Source organism: Podarcis tiliguerta (genome assembly GCF_965153285.1).
Source record: "Podarcis tiliguerta genome assembly, chromosome: Z".
NCBI lineage: Eukaryota > Metazoa > Chordata > Lepidosauria > Squamata > Lacertidae > Podarcis > Podarcis tiliguerta.
Genome location: NC_139553.1, coordinates 29,109,759 through 29,126,332, shown reverse-complemented (window position 1 = coordinate 29,126,332; position 16,574 = coordinate 29,109,759). Strand labels below are relative to the sequence as shown.

Here is a 16,574-nt window from a genome sequence, read left to right as displayed (position 1 = left end):
CACTTATTGATACCAAGACCTTGGAGGCTGTGGGAGATTATATTTCCATGACGCATCCCAAAGTGATTTACAATCTTTGACCTAAGCATGCAACAAAAGAAGCAGAAACCGCTTTTTCTCGGGCAAGCATCTGAACTGGTCCATCAGTAGCCTCCATTTCTGCATCCTGGCAGGATATGATGTACTTTAAACAGAATGGAGTTTTAGGTGATGTAAATTTTAGTGCAGAAGATACTGTCATCAAAATGCTGTTGTTACTACTACTGTAATAAATAATAATAATAATAATAATAATAATAATAATAATAATAATAATAATATAGCAAAACAACAACAACATATTGCAAGGAGCTCAGTTTGGTACATGTGTTTCTCCTGGTTCTCATTTTATCTTCATAGCAACCTTGTGAGTTAGGTTCAGCTAAGAGACAGTGATGGGCCCAAGGTTGACCAGTGAGCTTCATGAATTAAATGTTTGTTGCTCTACCCACATACCCACTGGAAATTTATGGTGGCAAAAGCAATATGCATTCTATGCAGCTCTCCTTCCAAATGAGTTCAAGTGGTCAAATTTAAAGCAGCATTTTCATACTTATTTTAATAGGTCAGACACCCAGATCTGAAACACATGTCCTTGGAAGCAAATCAATAGGGCATAACTTTAAAGTAAAAGCGGGATCTGATGCAAAGCTACCCAGGCCAAGCTGCCAAGCCTTTAAGTTGCCCATCTGTGCATATTTTATATCGTGATAGCTGAGCACAACTGGGTTACTTTGAGAATAAACAAAATAAAGACTGATTTTTTCCCCATACTGAAAAGTGCAATATGAATAAAAGATACAATAATAAAAATTTCATGGCTGCCTAATAAATATTAACTTAATATTAATTTACAAAATTAAGTAGGGTTGGGGAAATAATACTGGCTTCATTTTCCTGGATGGCATCTACAATCATCCCTGCTTCAAATTCATAAGGTACTGACACACACACACACATTTGAAAACAAACACACACACCAATAAAAACCAACAAACCAATGCCTCTGCCTTCACAAAGACACTTAGCATCCCCTTCCCCCTCCCCCTTTTGCAATGTGCTTCTCTGTTTTAAATTATAATTTGCAGGCAGCGAATACATTCGTGCATTCAAATTCAAGGCAAAGTTACATTGTGTGTTTCCCAGTTGTCAATTACAAACGGCTGGTCCAAGGAGGAGCTGAACCCTTCTTAAAGTCGCTGCATAGCCAACAGCATCTCTGAGGCTGCCTCTTAAACGGGGGAGGAGAGAGAGAGAGAGAGAGAGAGAGAGAGAGAGAGAGAGAGAGATTGTGCTCAAAGAAACATATGTCGTCCCAAGATTTATTTATTTTTTAAACCGAACGAAAGAAAAGGATCGCTTTGCGCAATCTCATGTGAAATTGACTGTATTAGCTTAACTAGCCCTGCCTGGGAAAGGGAAATTTGCATCCCATGCTTTAAAAAAGAAAGGAAAAGAGGAGGCGGAAGAAGAAAAGCAAACAAATAAACCAGGAAGACTCCACTAGGATGACCCTAAGGAAACCGAGATCTACAACAACCTCTTTAACAGGAAGGCATTGCCCTGTCGAAAAAGGGTGCGAGTCTCTCCTTTCTCTCCCTTCTCCAGCAAAGATGGAAGCCTTAGAAGGGCCTGTCAGCTGACTGGTATAGATACCAGCGTTTGCTATATATTAGCCTCAATATTGTCTGAGAGAGGAAATTGACAGATTTCTTAAACAAAACAACAACAACAAATTTCACATAGGATTGAAAGGGCGGATGGGAATTTGAACACAAAAAAGCTGGCTCTTCTCTATTAAAGTCTAACCCTTTAACCCTAAATAATAATTAACAACAGCAAGAAATATTTTTAAAAGAGCAAGGCCGTAAAGCATATTGGAAGGGGGGAGGGGGGACCGAGAAAGTTTATTTATTTTTATTTTTCTGTAAAGTTTCCCGGGTTTCTTTCTCTTTTTTGTTTTATCACCACACAAATAACGCAACTTCTTTTAACCTGTAAAAATGTTTTATTCAGACCTTTTGTGTGTGTGCGTCTGTACAACAATAAAATATTGCGTCAATATAAACCCCCCCTTGACTAAAAGTGGTTGACAAACAAACATCACAAGCGAATCGTTTTATGTTTACGCCTTCCTTCCCTGGACAGCCGCTTCGAGGATATATATATATATATAATTATTTTTCTGACTTTTTTTTAAAACATAATGAGGAATTTATTGAAAATAAATAATTGTCGGCAACTGCGATAGGCAATTTGGAATAAAATAGTTGAAAAAGCAACCTTTAATGAAAATAGCGTTTATTATACATCAGTTACTAAATGAATAATCTAAATGATCTTTTCCCCCCTTTTAAATTAATAACTTCCCAAAAACGTTTAGAATATACAAAACTGTACAGGTATTTTCTTTTTCTTTTTTTCCTTAATATAAAGTTGGCAGAAAGCGGGGTCTTCATTGTTGGGATATTAAGCGCATATTCAGGCTTGCCAGAGAGAAAATATGGAAATGAACATTGTTTATGCTTGGAAAGAATTTGGATTGAAATCGGGGGCGGGAAATGGGGGGGGGGGAATCCTTTTCCATAATTAAACTGGCGTTGTTTTTGCATCATTCCAGAGCTGCAAATTTGCATCTAGGGCTCCTTTCATATGATATCGATAGGTGTTGTCAGACAGAGTAGTGACGGATGGGAAGGCACAATACTCTGGATTTTTTTAGTAGTATAACTATATATATCTATATATACTTAGATGTCTGTAAAGCACCTATACAAACAACTGCGGTGCCTCGTTGTGCCAAGTTTCTGTGTGTATTCGCTTAAGACGTGTATACGTGTAAAATATACACATTGTGGTCCTGCCTAGGTGTCCGTAGACAAACAATGGGCAATGCGTCTGTTTGTACAGCGTGTTTGTGTGTGCCTGCACACCCCTATAATGTGCGCCTTTGTAAACACACACGTCCACAAATGGAGGGGAGCTATATCCAATGACAGGCATGGAAGGGGAGGGAAGAATCTACAAGCAAAATAGCATTTTATTTGCTTTGGGGAAACTCTTTTTAAAAAAATACAACTTAATAACAAAACGCTTTTGACCAGATCTGCAGCATATCAGTAAAAACCACAACCCAATTCCTTACTGCCTTTCCTCCCACCTCGACCCAACCACCTCCCATACCCATTATTAATTTCAACCCTTGCTGTTTTCCTTTTGACTTTTGATAAGAAACGCGGGCAAACCGATTTATTCCGAAGCTAAGCGTTGGACGGGAAACGGGTTTGACTACAAACCGTAGCTCCAGGGCCCGACCAGGATGGATCCAGTCGTTTGTGTGTGTATATATATATATATATAACATTGTCGAAGGGCTAGAGACCAGGGAAAGGCCGGCCTTTCAAACATATATAAGTTATTCTGGTGATGTTTCCATGTTCGATCTTTGTTTAGACAAGCCAAAATCAGGCACGGGGATGGATGGGGAAGGATATGGGGGGGGGGGAGGCGAGTAGGAGTCTTCTTTTAGAGAATTTCCATGTTGACGTTAAATAATTCTGAAAGTTATTTAAATATATCTGAAAGGGCGGGACAAAAAAAGGTTGAGAAAATCAGATTTTCTGACTAGTCATCTCTTGTTTCTGCCTTTGGGGCTTAGAAAAGAGGGGTTCCAGATTCCACAATCCTCTAATGGGGGCTGGGGAAATTAGAATACATTTCCCCCTGCCTCCTCCTCCCCCCCTTTACAGAAAATCAGTGACCTGCAGGGGGAGAGGGGAGGAGGAGCTGATCAATGGGGTTCCTCCAATTTTAGGTCACAAATGTTACCTACAGGTTGTAGTGTGACACCCCCGGCCTTCGGAAGGCCGCTATACAGAAAGTCTGGTTTAAGAACGAGCAAAGCCAAGTCCAGCCAAGCTAAAGCGAAAACAAAAAATATATATACCCCAAAACCTGAAATACATCGGATCAGACCAAGGCGCTGAAAGGTTATTCATAGGCACGTTTTGTGTATATATCTATATGGAAAGAGAGAGACAATGCATTTGTTCTGTTGTCTTCGTATCGGAGATTTCTTTTTTTTTAAAGCCTTGATGTTTACCACAGAAAATCGGCGAGGGGGTGGGGAAGGTTGGATAGATAGACAAACAGAAGAAAAACAAGATAAGTATAGACATATAAATAAGTATATGTGCTGCCAGGAATGAGCAGCGGGGTGGAGGGGGGTAATGACGGTGGGGAGGAGGTATGTATCATAAACTATTCTTTTCATTTTCTTAATGTCGTGGCCGGGTTGATGTTGTCCTGAAGGGTTGATGAAGGTAAAGTTACCGATAATAATAATAATAATAATTATAATAATAATAATAAAATCCTGGTTTGGGCAGGGGCGGGAGAAGAAGAAGAAAAAGAAGAACGCAAGAAAAAAGAGGGCGAGGAGGAGGAGGAGTGGGGGATGAATGTCACACCCATAGGATCCGCGCCGCTGCCCAGTTCCCGAGTGGGTCCTTCATAGTCAAAGATCGTGGCAGGAGGCGTCTGTTTTCACGCTGTGAGAGTAAACCTCGTGCGGCTGCGGCGGGTCCCCTGGCGGCGTCATCCTCTTCTCCTTTTGCCGTCTGTTGCAAAACCAAACCCTCACCACCTCCTTCTCCAGCTGGAGGCTGTCCGCCAAAGACGAGATCTCCTGGGCCGCCGGCTTGGGGCACTTCAAGAAATGCGTTTCCAGGACCCCTTTGACACTCACCTCGATGGAGGTCCGCTTCTTCCGCTTCCTGCCCTGAGCCGCGATCTTGTCGATACTGGTGGGGCTCCCAGTCGAGGAGTCGGCCTCCTCCAGCCACTTGTTCAGCAGAGGCTTAAGCTTGCACATGTTCTTGAAGCTCAGCTGCAGAGCCTCGAACCGGCAGATGGTCGTCTGAGAGAAGACGTTCCCGTACAAAGTGCCCAGCGCCAAACCCACGTCCGCTTGCGTGAAGCCCAGCTTGATCCTCCTTTGTTTGAACTGCTTGGCGAACTGCTCCAGTTCGTCCGACGTCGGTGTCTCCTCGTCCGAGTGGTCCTGGCAGTGGTGCGAGCCCAGGTCGCCGTGGTCCGGGGTGTCCCTCAGCACCTGGTGCATGGCCTGCGGCGTGACCGAAGCCGGAGGGGGCGTCAGACCCCCGTGGTCCAACATCCCGCTGACCGTGAAGCCCGCTTGAGAATAGACGTTCAAGGGAGGAGGCGGAGGCTGCCCGCTCGACGTGAGCGAGGAATTGTGAGCCGGGCTGGCCCCCCAGGCGCTGGGGTGGCTGGTGTGGTGGGGCGAGTGGTGGCTAACGTGAGGCGAGCGGTGGTGGATGATGGCCCCCAGTTGCAAGTCTTCCCGCCCTGGCTTCACGTCGGGCTGGTCCAGAGGGCTGGCGGTCAAGGTGGACGACCAAGGGCCTGCGTCGCTCAGGCTGGTCACCCAGTGGTGCCCCAGAGGGTGCCCATTGCTGGGGACCCCTTGCAAGTAGTCACTTTGGAGAAGTTTCTGGGGGTTCCGGAATGGGCTTCCTTGCTGCATCCCCGCCGATTCTGCGTGGACCAAAGAGCTGGAAGTGAGGATGCTGTAGGGATTCGACGCCGCAGTAGCCATGCTTGATGCTCAGGATTCCCCCTACTAGTTATAATGTGGCAAAGGGAGATGCGTTCAGCCTTTGACATCTACCCAGCCTAAAGGGAGCCAAATCAGCAACCGCATGCTGACGGGCAGCCCCGGCGGCCAATCCGAGAGCCTCTTCCCGCCGGGAAGTGGGCGCCGCAACCAATGAGGGTTCGCCAAAGAGGCTGGCTCTGAGCCCGTCCAAAAGGGTGGGGGGGATGGAGAGAGAGAGAAAGAGGGAGACGAAGAAGCTTGCAGGCGGAGAAGGGTTAAAACGAGGGAGTCTGGAAGCAGGAAGTGAATCAATCTTCAGGTTCCATTGGCTGCCGCGAGCGGGCTGCCCACGATTCACTGGGTTAACCCTTTCGCCGCTGCAGGACAATATCATTTATTTCAGCCCACCCACCTCCCCATCTGCCCCTCTGCCGCCGCTACTTCATTTTTTAGATCTTATTAGGAGAAGAAGAAAGGGAAAGAGGTGGGAGGAAGGGAAAGGAGGAGGCAAGGGAATGCGAGGGCATGGTTTAAATTTGTATTGATTAATTCCAGGTATAGACCCCTTTCCTGGAAAACTTGGGAGGGGGCAGGCGAAGGGAGGTTAAATACCCATCTTCAAGACGGACAACTTCTCCTTAACACAATCTATAGACGTCTCCCCACAATACCACACCACCCCCCAGATCCCTCTTAACATTTTGAAGTCAGTCTGAAAGCAACTGAGAGATTAAGGGGTTGGGGTAGCGGGGACAACAACAAAATAAACAAAACTGTCTCAAGTCAATCTCCCCGGCGCCTCAAAAGTTACACCTTGCCTAGGAAACTTCGTGTGTGAGAGAGGAAATATCAGACGAACACTTACCCGGGACACATATTGCATACATGACACTGTTGTCATACTTTTGGGTATGTTGCATACTCATACACACAGAGAAAGAGAAATTAAACAGCGCTCTCTCTCTCTCTCTCTCTCTCTCTCGTGTGTGTGTGTGTGTGTGTGTGTGAGAGAGAGAGAGAGAGAGAGAGAGAGAGAGAGAGAGAGAGAGAGAGAAGCTAGTTTTCAGAGATTCATTTGTTTCCTTTCCATTGAGCTGACTGGTTGGTAAATCAGCAGTTAACCCGCTGCCTGATTGAAATGCAAATCCTGCCTGCCATTCGCCTTAAGTTGGGTGGTGCAAAGTTTGCTTCCACAGTCGCCCTGGTCATCCCGACGCTTCGGCTGCCTCCTCTCCACCCCCCACCCCTCCCCAGCAATTGGGAAACCGCGCGCTCCCTAACAACAAGCTCTGCAACTTTCCAAGCCTCTCGGAGCCTGTGACAGAAAAGCACACAACTTGTGGTGGCGCGACAGGAGGAGAGACGCACGTCTTGCAGCCCCGGGTGCCAAGAAAACCCCTCTCCTCCTTCCTAGATACACTCAGGAGGTTATAGTGGCTTCGTTTCTCCACGCCTTTCCAAAATACAGAACACACACACACGCAAACTATGGCAAACGGTTTGAATAAATTAGAATTGTTTTCTGCTAACCCTAACCCTCCCTTACCTTTGACATAAAGCTGTGAGGTATTGCTGTCTGTTTTATAAGCTTATTCCTGAAAACGTGGCTTTAGGTAATAAGGAAGAATGTCAAAGCATAAGTAGGGGAAACAATGAGAAATAAGGGGGGGGGGGTTGGAAGGTTGCTGCTCTTTCTCCCCTTAATGTTCCTTTTCAGTCTATTATGTCAATAATAACAATGATAACAACAACAATAGCAACAATACAGTCTGTTGTGTGTTCCTCTTGCAAATGTTTTAGCTGGAGAGCAGAAATCGGAGCGTTTAGATTTTGTTGCAGTACTCCAGCTGAGAAAATTAAACCCTAGTACATTCGAAAAGAAAAGAACAAGGATCTCCGAAGTTTTTTTTTTAATGACCTTTCCGTGCATAATTTCGGAGGTAACCTAGCTGCATAATTATATTTGCACTTACAGAACGCTGCATCACAGTTCCCTTATTGGTTTGAAATTCCATTAAATATATTGCAGGAGCTCCTAGGTTAAGCTTGATTTAAATTTGCATACATTTTCATATATTTAGCAGAAATAAAAGAAGGGCTTGCAGCTACCCGAAAGTCATTAAGGCATTAAGTTCTCTAGGAAGACAGATCTGGAGAAAAATTCAAGAAAATGAAAATATCGCCCTAAACAAGGTGAGCTTTTTTTCCCTTCCACATCTCTCTCTCTCTATCCTATCCTTCTCTCCCTCCCTCCCTCTCTCTCATTCGAGCTACACCTTTTCCTTTTCCTTTTTAAACATATAGGATAAAACAGCTACTGGTCATTTTTCAGCAGTTTCCAAGTCTAGATCAATGGATAGGAAATCTGAATGCAAGATTTGTTCGCTTTCATACTTTTTTTTGGTTAAAGTTTGAAATAAAAGTTGCATAGGTTTAAATATATTGAGGAAGTTGGGAAACTTCCATTTTTATTTTTATTTTTTTAAAAAAACATTTTCCTGATTGCTGGGAGGGGGTTCTGGGAGACGGTACTGTGGTGAAGAGGCTCTGCCGTTTTGGTTTCGACAGTCTTTTCTTCTTCTTCTTCTTTGAAGCGTGGAAGCAATTTTGGGGGAAAGTACAGCTACTGGCAATTGAGGGTCCACTTATTTCCTCGCGTGGTAGACTGTGGTCTTTGCTGGATCCGTAAAATAATCTGTAAGAAATGGCGTGTGTATGTGTGTGTAGCTGTAAAAGCAAGACTATTCTCCCCACTGGGGTGGGAGAATAATTTGAAAAGACAGAAAGGGCCAGATTTTTTGCGCGCGCGGGGGCTGCGGCGGGGCGGGCGGGGGGGGAGAATCTTTAGCAAGGCAGGAATGAAACCCAGCCAGCCTAATACCATATTGAAAAACGGATCCATTTCTGATGGTCTATTTAGAAAGCTAAATAAGTGAAACTGGAACCTAACCTAACCAAACACACAACAACCTTCGCCCTCTCTTTTGTACGATTTTTAAACCAACTTTCATCGTTTTAGGGTGCCTTTACAAGAAGAGGAGGGAATCGTAAAGCAGTTAGCTATTACCAACACCGATCCCCAACACAGTTAAGCAGCACTGTTGCAAACTGAGGATGATGTCCGCTGCAACATTAAGGGAGTAAATGTAACCGAACACAATAGAGGGGACGGATAGAGAGAGAGAGAGAGAGAGAGAGAGAGAGAGAGAGAGACTACACGTGATTATTCTGTTAGGCTGCAAGCTTGCTTGGGAGAAAAAGCAGTATTGAACACCGCAGGGATTTACTTCTGAGTAAGCGCGCCTAGGGAAGACTAGTTTCTCTTCCACCACCACCCATGCCAATTGACTTGGAAGGTCAATCCTTTGACAGCAGGCGCGCGGGAGTGGGGGGCCCTGCTCTTTACTCCCAACCCAACTCATTTTAAGGATGCTGGAGAGGTCTAAGTGAGGCAACCAGGAAACCCACTAGAAGCTTTTACCTCCTTGACATGTTTGGGGATCGCCGGGCTGAGGGAGGAGGGGGAGGGATCGATTATCTTTTTCTTCCCTCCTCACTCGAACTTCCAAATGAACTTGGCTAGGAGCGCACTTTCTGACCAAGCTTTAAGAGTGGGGAGAGAAAACGTCCCAGAAACAGGCCTGGTGAAATCAAGCTCAGAAAATGGCTTTGTTTAGACCAATATAACAAATAATGTTAAAAAATCAAAATGTGCCGGCATCATACAGTATCATGTTCTGCCTCAGATTAATGGGAAGATAGCCTTTGGTTTCTCTCTCTCTCTCTCTCTCTCCCCACCCGCCCCTCCGCCTCCACACTTTCTCTTTCTGGAGTGTTTTTTATCCGCTTGGAGTTGCACCCCTCCCCTCCCCTCTCGCTTTTGCCTCCTAATCTGCTTGAGAGGGTTTCTTTAGCGCTTTCCTGTCAGTCTAACTTCCCGAGTGTAACAGATGCTGCTCTCAGGCGCTCCTTTCTGCTGCTCGGCTCTATTCAGCTCCGCATATTTCTCCCCATGATCCAGGTTTCCATAGAGAGAAGCATAAAGGCGAGAGCGGAGCCGCAAATCCATCGCCCCATGCAGAATAAAAGGACCTCATTCAATAGACCCGACCCCGTCTGAACATGAGAGAGTTTTACTTTTTAAGGACACGCAGAGTAACTGTTGCAAGAATTTGTCACTTATTTTTCCCCTCCCCCCCATAGACTCCAGAGAGAGAGACAGAGAGAGAGAGAGACAGACCTTTTTTTAAAAAAAAGGAGGAATGAAAAGGAATCAAATCTGTGTTGTTGTTATTATTATTGCCATCATAATTGTTAATACGAACGTTGTCTTCTTTTTAAAGCCCGTTGGGCTTCTCGGACTCCCCCCACCCCGCACCGCGGCCCACCGCCAACCAGAAATAACTTTATTTTCATATCAAATCCTCTCCCCCCCTCCCCTCCCCTCTCCTCCCCCTCCCCCACCCAACCCCGCTTCGGTCACTTCATGGCAGGGATAAAGCCCGAGTAAGAATAGCTCTAGGGGAAAAAAGAAGAAAGAAATATCCCATCTTGTTGGGAGGCAAAAGAGAAGTTGCAATAGAAGAGAGAGAACCAGCGAGAGAGAGAGAGAGAGAGAGAGAGACGGTTTCTGTTTGTTTATATGATTATTTGTTTGTTTGTGTTGAAAGTGAAGAGGTGTCTATAAAATAAAGTCCTCTTCTGGCTCCCTCTCGCTCGCTCCAAACACACACACACTTGACAGTCCAAGTTAAACAAACAAACAAACAAACAAACAAATTCTCAGCTCGCACTGTTGCTGGGACACCCCCCCCCCGCCGCCTTAAGCACACACTTCCGTCTTGCTTTTTAAAGGTGCGTAATATTCTTGCTTGGGGAAAGGAGTATATCGGATTGGAAGACAAGTTGCCAGCTAGCGAGGCGGTCACGAAGCTTGATCGCGCAATTCCACTGAATTCAGCGGGCCTCACTCCCAGGTTAAGAGTCTTTAGGATTGCTGCGTAAAACTTGCATTCCTGAGCATGCTTACTTCTCAGACTTACTTCTGAGTAAATCCGAATAGGCTGGAACTGAGGTTTCCATTCTTTTCCGTCCCTCACCTCTCCTGGAGGTGTGTATGACTTTTAGAACGCGATCCTATGCACATTTACTTGAAAGGAGCAGTCTAAAGGGATCTTGATCATATTGTAGATGGGTGCCCAGCGATGGAGGTTTAACATGCGGTCCAGCACCACGGATTTTTATCAGATAGGAAATCCCTTATTGTTACTACTGTGAGCGAGTGTCTGCGGGGGGTGTCCGCGCGCGCGTGTGCGAGTTATATATTTACTGCAAATCACCGGAGGCGGTTCATAATGCAAAAAAACAATTCCTCGTAGTCTTAAGGCTGCAATCCTCTGCGTCTTTACTCCAGAGTAAGGCCTGTTGTGTTACACACTCTTACCCGGGGTGTGTTTAGGATTGCAGCCGTTGAACTTGTGTGATCGATGACCCCAGAGGCGCGCTCTCTCATGCTGTGTTTTTCTCTCCTGCGGAAGAGAGACAGATACTGAGAGTAACAGATTGCAATATAATTATAAGCCACACAATTGTGGGAGATATCATCTCTCTCGAGTCCCTCGAACCTCTCTCCCTCTCTCTTCCTAAGGAGGTGGGACACACGCACAGACGACCCTCGCCGTCTCTCCCCCCCCCCAATACCCCTTCATTGCAAATGCTGAGATTTTGGTGGTAGTATTTAGTTGCAACTTTTCCAGATACTAGTCAATTCCAAGAGCGGAGGCGCGGGATGTTGTTGAGGGGAAGGGGGACCCCCCCCCCACTTCCAAGGGTGCAGTTTTGACTGTGCTTAATACAGCATGAAGCTGCGAGCGGTAGGCAGCGAGGCGAGGTCGCGACCTCTATAAAGAAAATTTCACCTTTTCGCCCAAGTTCGCTTTAGAGGCAAGGCTGGGACTTGTGAAGAGACGCTTGGTGGGAAACAAGTGTGTGATTTTCTGTGTGTGTGTGTGTGAATGTGAGTGTGTTTGAGAGACAGAACCCACCGGGAAAATAAGAGGATGGAAAAGGGACAGCCAAAAGGAGGCTGGGGAAGGAGCCTGCGAGAAAGAGTGAGAGTGTTTAACTGTTTCTTAAACAGGGGAGAGAGGTTTGTTTTTGTTTTCTTGTTGTCCCGCACTTTCCACAGGGCTAGAAAGGTTAGCCACGCTCCAACCCCGGTACTCTCCCTGCAACAAGCGAAAGCAAGGTTTTAAAACGAAACCAGAGTTGGGGGGGGGGGGGGAGAGAAAGAGAGAGAAGAGAGAGAAAAGGAGAAGAAGAATTGGAGGTGCATTAGAGAAAGATATTAGCCAATTAGCAAAAAACTGCTTTCTTCCCCCCTTTCTTCCCCCACCCAATATTTTTTAGTCTCTGCTGTTTTGGGGGCGGGGGGGGGGAGAGGCACCTTGCATTTTACTCCTCTAGACTCAGATGCAGCAGCGGAGGAAGAGCAGGGGGCGGCGGAGAAGGGAAGGTAGAGTGTGGGGCAACGCGTTCAAAGAAAGATTAACCCCTTCCAGGAATCTTTGGCAATATCCCTCCCTCCCCCCCCACTTCCCACTGGCGACAGAAGAGGCAAAGTATATTTCTGGGTGGGCGAGTTTTGTCACAGGTGTAAAGAGCTCCGAAGGAAAAATAGCAGTGGATGTTAATTATACAAGTCCAACAATGTGCTGGGGGGTGAGCAAGCGTGTGGGGGGGGGGAGGGGAGGGGTCGAGCTTCTTGTTTGGGGGGCGCTTGTCCCTCCCAATCACTTCTAACCTCGATGGCGTTTGGTTGTACGCCCAGACATGAGCTGATTCTGCGTTCGGGATACTGGAAGAGGGAGTCATGATTTTGATATTATTATTGTTATTGTTGCTACAGTGGCTGTTGTTGTATCTCCTCACCTTGGCAGAAGATACTGCAAGGTAAATAAGATAGAATCTAATCTGCTCACCGCCCTCCCTAAAATTCCTCCCTCAACCCGCCAGTTTATTTCTGCCCCACCTCATTGCGCGCGCGCGCGCACACACACACGTACTGCAAAACGAGTTTGCTTCCACTTGGTTCATCTCCCGTGTGTACCTATCTGTGTCCCCACCTGAAAAGTTTGGATGTTGCTGTGTACTTTAGGAGAGGCGCGGAGGTTGTGGTTTGTTTTCAAATGGGACTTGCTCTAGCGGATTTAATTCGTTGGCTGGGGGAGTTATTTATTTCTTTCACCCTGAAAATGGGGGTGCATGTGTGTAGTCCGAAGGATCATTCGCGTGTATGAGCGAATTGGAGAGAGGGGTGGCTTCCACAAACAGTTCGATTTGGTCGCTCATTGAATCGGATGCTGTTAATTTCCTCGCTTGACCAGCTTTAGAAACCCAAGTTCCTTCGTTCTTTCTTCAACACATTTTACCAGCCTCTTCAGTGTATAATTAAATAAATAAATAATTTAAAATAAAAATAGGGAGGTTGGGGGAAAGCTACTTTATAAGGTCATAGATGAATTCCAACAATCGACCAGCCTTAGTCTTGGTTTCTTCCTTAACATCCAAGTTCAGAAGCATCTGGTCGTGGGAACTGGACAGCCGTCTGAAACATTTCAGGGGCCCACAGCTGAGCCCTTGAACGGTAAATTGTGTTTAGAAGAATTCAACTCCTGTCCCCGTATCCATCTCTAGGTATTACTAAAATGTTACTGAACTACAACTTATTTCTAGTGCAATTTGCTTTCTAATATGTACACGGAGTAAGTTGCATTTGTAAAAGCGCTCAGGAAGTGACTACTGTAGTCAGAGTTGGTTCTTCAGTGTAGCCTTGCCAGGATTTTTTTTTTTTAAAAAAAGAGGCAAAAAATAATTCCCATCTCCCCGAAAGGGTGACTTCGGGGCCCCTCGTCTTCAGCTGTGTCGCACTCAAGTCCGCAGTACCCTTCGTCATGTTCAGAATTATGGACTTAGTCCTGAATAAGGGTACAGAGGCTGTAGAACATTAGTAGACCCCGGATTTATATCCATAAAGGGACTCGTTTACCAACATGGTTTCTAAAAATCTCCCCTTTGGGTACCTTAACAAATTAGCAACAACAACGACAACAACAGTGTGCGTAAAATAGAGGAAGAAGTGTGTCTGTCATGCATACGAATTATACCTTCCAAATACATAGTCTCAAAAAATAGTGATATATTGGTTCCAATGAAAGTAGCTTCCATGTAAATGACTAATTTCTAAAGAGTAGATTTACATCTATTCGGATGTACTGTAAATCTCGCAGTATTCTGTAGGGTGTGTGCGTTCAAGAACTGTGTTTAGGATTGGAGCCTTGTTGAGCTAACACAACCTCCTCTTTACTTAAGGGAAATGTTTAAGCTTTTCTCCCCGCCCCTGTGTTGAGTTTTAAAAATAAATAATCCTACAATTGCAATAGGGAGAGACTATGTGTATGAACAGAAAGGGGAGGAGAAGCGGGGCGCGCGCGCGAAGGGGGGGGGGGATTTTCTCGAGCACAAATCAAGACAATGGATCTTCTGCGCTGGAAGAGACGGCAGATCGCAAACAAAAGCTTGATGAACGGAACAGACAAAAACGCAAAGTTCCATTCAGGGCTCCCCTTTTGCCATGTTGTCTCACAGTTTGGAAGATAGCAGCTCTCCAAATTAATGGTCCTCTTTGAATGGGCGGGGCCTGAGCGTTCCACCAATTTAGGCCTCCCGCCGTGATGTGATATGGCTCCACCTTCCTCAAGGTGGTTCTACTTTTAAATATTTTCCACCCTGTCACCATGAGGACTAGCGACTTCTTTTCGTAAAATATAAAATCGCTGTTCCTTGTTCTCGCGAGACTGTGTTTTAATTCGAAGAGGGTGTTCCGTGTACTTTTGTGCGAGCTGTAATAAAAAGGGGGTCTGTATCCGTTTGTCAGTGGCAATTGGATGGCATCTGTCTGGCTCAATGGACAATGGAAGAGCGCGCCTTCGTGGGTGAAGTCAGATCGTTGGAGAGTTACACCAGATTCAGTAGCAGTCATTCTCATTAGTAGATGGTGGCGGGGTGGGACGACTGTCTCCTTCACATTGAAGTTGTTGGCTGCCTGGCTGGTCCCTGAACAGGATGATCGATTAGATCCGATCGAGCAGGGCTTGACCACAACCACTAGCATTCAGTATACAACGCACATCGCGAGAGTTTTCACTTAAGTTCGTCTCACTGGTGGGGCTTGGAATTGCGGCCCCAAAGCACCCACCAGTCCATTTAAGTCCAACCTATTTTTAATTTTATTTTATTGCAAGAGGGGGAGAGCAGGGCATCAGCGAAGCCACTAATGAGAAAGCGAAGTTTTTGCCACGGGTGGGCAAAAGAACTGTCTTTCCTTGCCTCAAAATCAACTAGCCACTTTACCTAGGCTGGGGACAACACGATGGGCTTTTTTTTCTTGAGAGACATGACCGACACCTCTAACCATCTGCCAAAGCTCGTCACCTTCCGCACTCTCTACTAAACCCTTCCTTCCCTCCAGGGACATGACTTGCTTCTTTCTTTTGCTTTTCCTGCTGTGGATCTGCTCCTTTCCTTCTGCAGGTGTTTTTCTAGATACAAGGGATATTCAAACTCTCCTTAAAATCTAGAACCTGGTGTCATTGTCCAGTCCGCTCCCACCCCACCCCAATCCAAGTGACGGTGTGCTCTTTTCATACCCACCGAAAAGCAAAATTGGGGGGGGAGGGGCAAGAAAGAAAGGGGTGGATGTAGTTTGTAAGCTTCACCTCTCGATAGCACTTACCTGGTGTCCTGGACCGGGCGCTCACTAGTCTCTCTTCCCTTCCCCCCAAACACACTTTCTTTCGCCGTTGACTGTTGCCCTCGTGGTTTGTAGTAAACTCCTGTTAGGAAGCCAGTTTAGCCCTTGAGCGGTTATGGTAGCTCGCTACACCTGCGGAGATCTCGCTAGTCTGTCTCTTTGCCATCAAATATCTGTTGTCTTAAACTGTAGCATCCGAATATACATGTATTCTCTCTCTCTCTCGCGTGTGTGTGTAAAAAGAAGACTCGACGAGTATCTATCTATCATCTATTTTCGAACCTCATGTCATTGTACGCATAATTTAACAATACAACGATCCTTGCATGCTTATCGTGCCGCATCTAGAAGCCTGAACGTGTTCCATATTCTTATACAGGTTTTTTGGGGGGATGGCATTCCTGGATTGCACGGACAGGCAGCCCTAGATAAAGGTGGAAATATTTCAGATCAAAAAGGGTGTTAGAGGAAACTAATGGTAAAGGGGAAGGCATGACGCACCCCCCACCTTTTACAAGAGCACACACTTAAAGAGCGATCCTAAACACGCTTGCTCAGAAGAAAGGGTCTCTAAATTCACGGGGTTGGCCGCCCTAACAGGGTTTTCCTATACAATGTATAGGATACTTCACCTACTCATAAAATATATCTAAGAAGTGACTCCAGCTGATTTCATTGGCATTTTCTCCCAGCTGGGCGTTTATAGGATTGGAGCCTAGGATGCCTAAGTCAATTTTAGATGCAATCTTACGCCCACTTACTTGGCAGTCAACCTCAGTGGGATTCAGCGCGCATAAGAATGTAGCCTAAGAGGTGTAAGTCAGTTTTAAATGCAATCCCATATCCACTTACCTGGAAGTAAACCCCATTGGATTTCCTTCTGAGCAGACATAAACAGGATTGCGGTATGAGTGTATTTAGGATTGGAAGAACTATGCACATTCACCTGGATGGTGTGATGCTTATTGATATTAAAATAGGTCTTTTTCTAGTCAAAATGACTTTCTTTCACGTAAGGCCGGCATCCTATGCACAGTTTTACCTGGAAGTAAAGCTAGTGGGTCTTGCTTCCGAATTAACATGGGCTTAGGGCGTTTAGGGTTG

The 16,574-nt window shown here is 45.7% G+C and overlaps 1 protein-coding gene and 1 long non-coding RNA gene across 2 annotated transcripts in view; one reads left to right on the top strand and one right to left on the bottom strand.

The window, feature by feature from the left end:
* Positions 1 to 295: 295 nt before the first annotated feature.
* POU3F4 (POU class 3 homeobox 4) lies at positions 296 to 5,712 on the bottom strand. The gene has a single exon (XM_083423918.1). It carries the CDS (start codon positions 5,657 to 5,659, stop codon positions 4,556 to 4,558), a length of 1,104 nt encoding a protein of 367 aa, XP_083280044.1. The 5' UTR covers positions 5,660 to 5,712; the 3' UTR covers positions 296 to 4,555.
* A 2,011-nt stretch (positions 5,713 to 7,723) lies between these two features.
* LOC310669721 overlaps positions 7,724 to 16,574 on the top strand; it is a 94,870-nt gene continuing 86,019 nt past the window's right edge. The window contains exon 1 of the long non-coding RNA XR_014507318.1: positions 7,724 to 7,852. This is a non-coding gene — a long non-coding RNA (uncharacterized lncRNA). The remainder of the gene's footprint in view (positions 7,853 to 16,574) is intronic.

Coding starts and splice junctions, on each gene's coding strand:
- POU3F4 (XM_083423918.1), bottom strand. CDS start 5,659: ATGGCTACTGCGGCGTCGAATCCCTACAGCATCCTCACTTCCAGCTCT.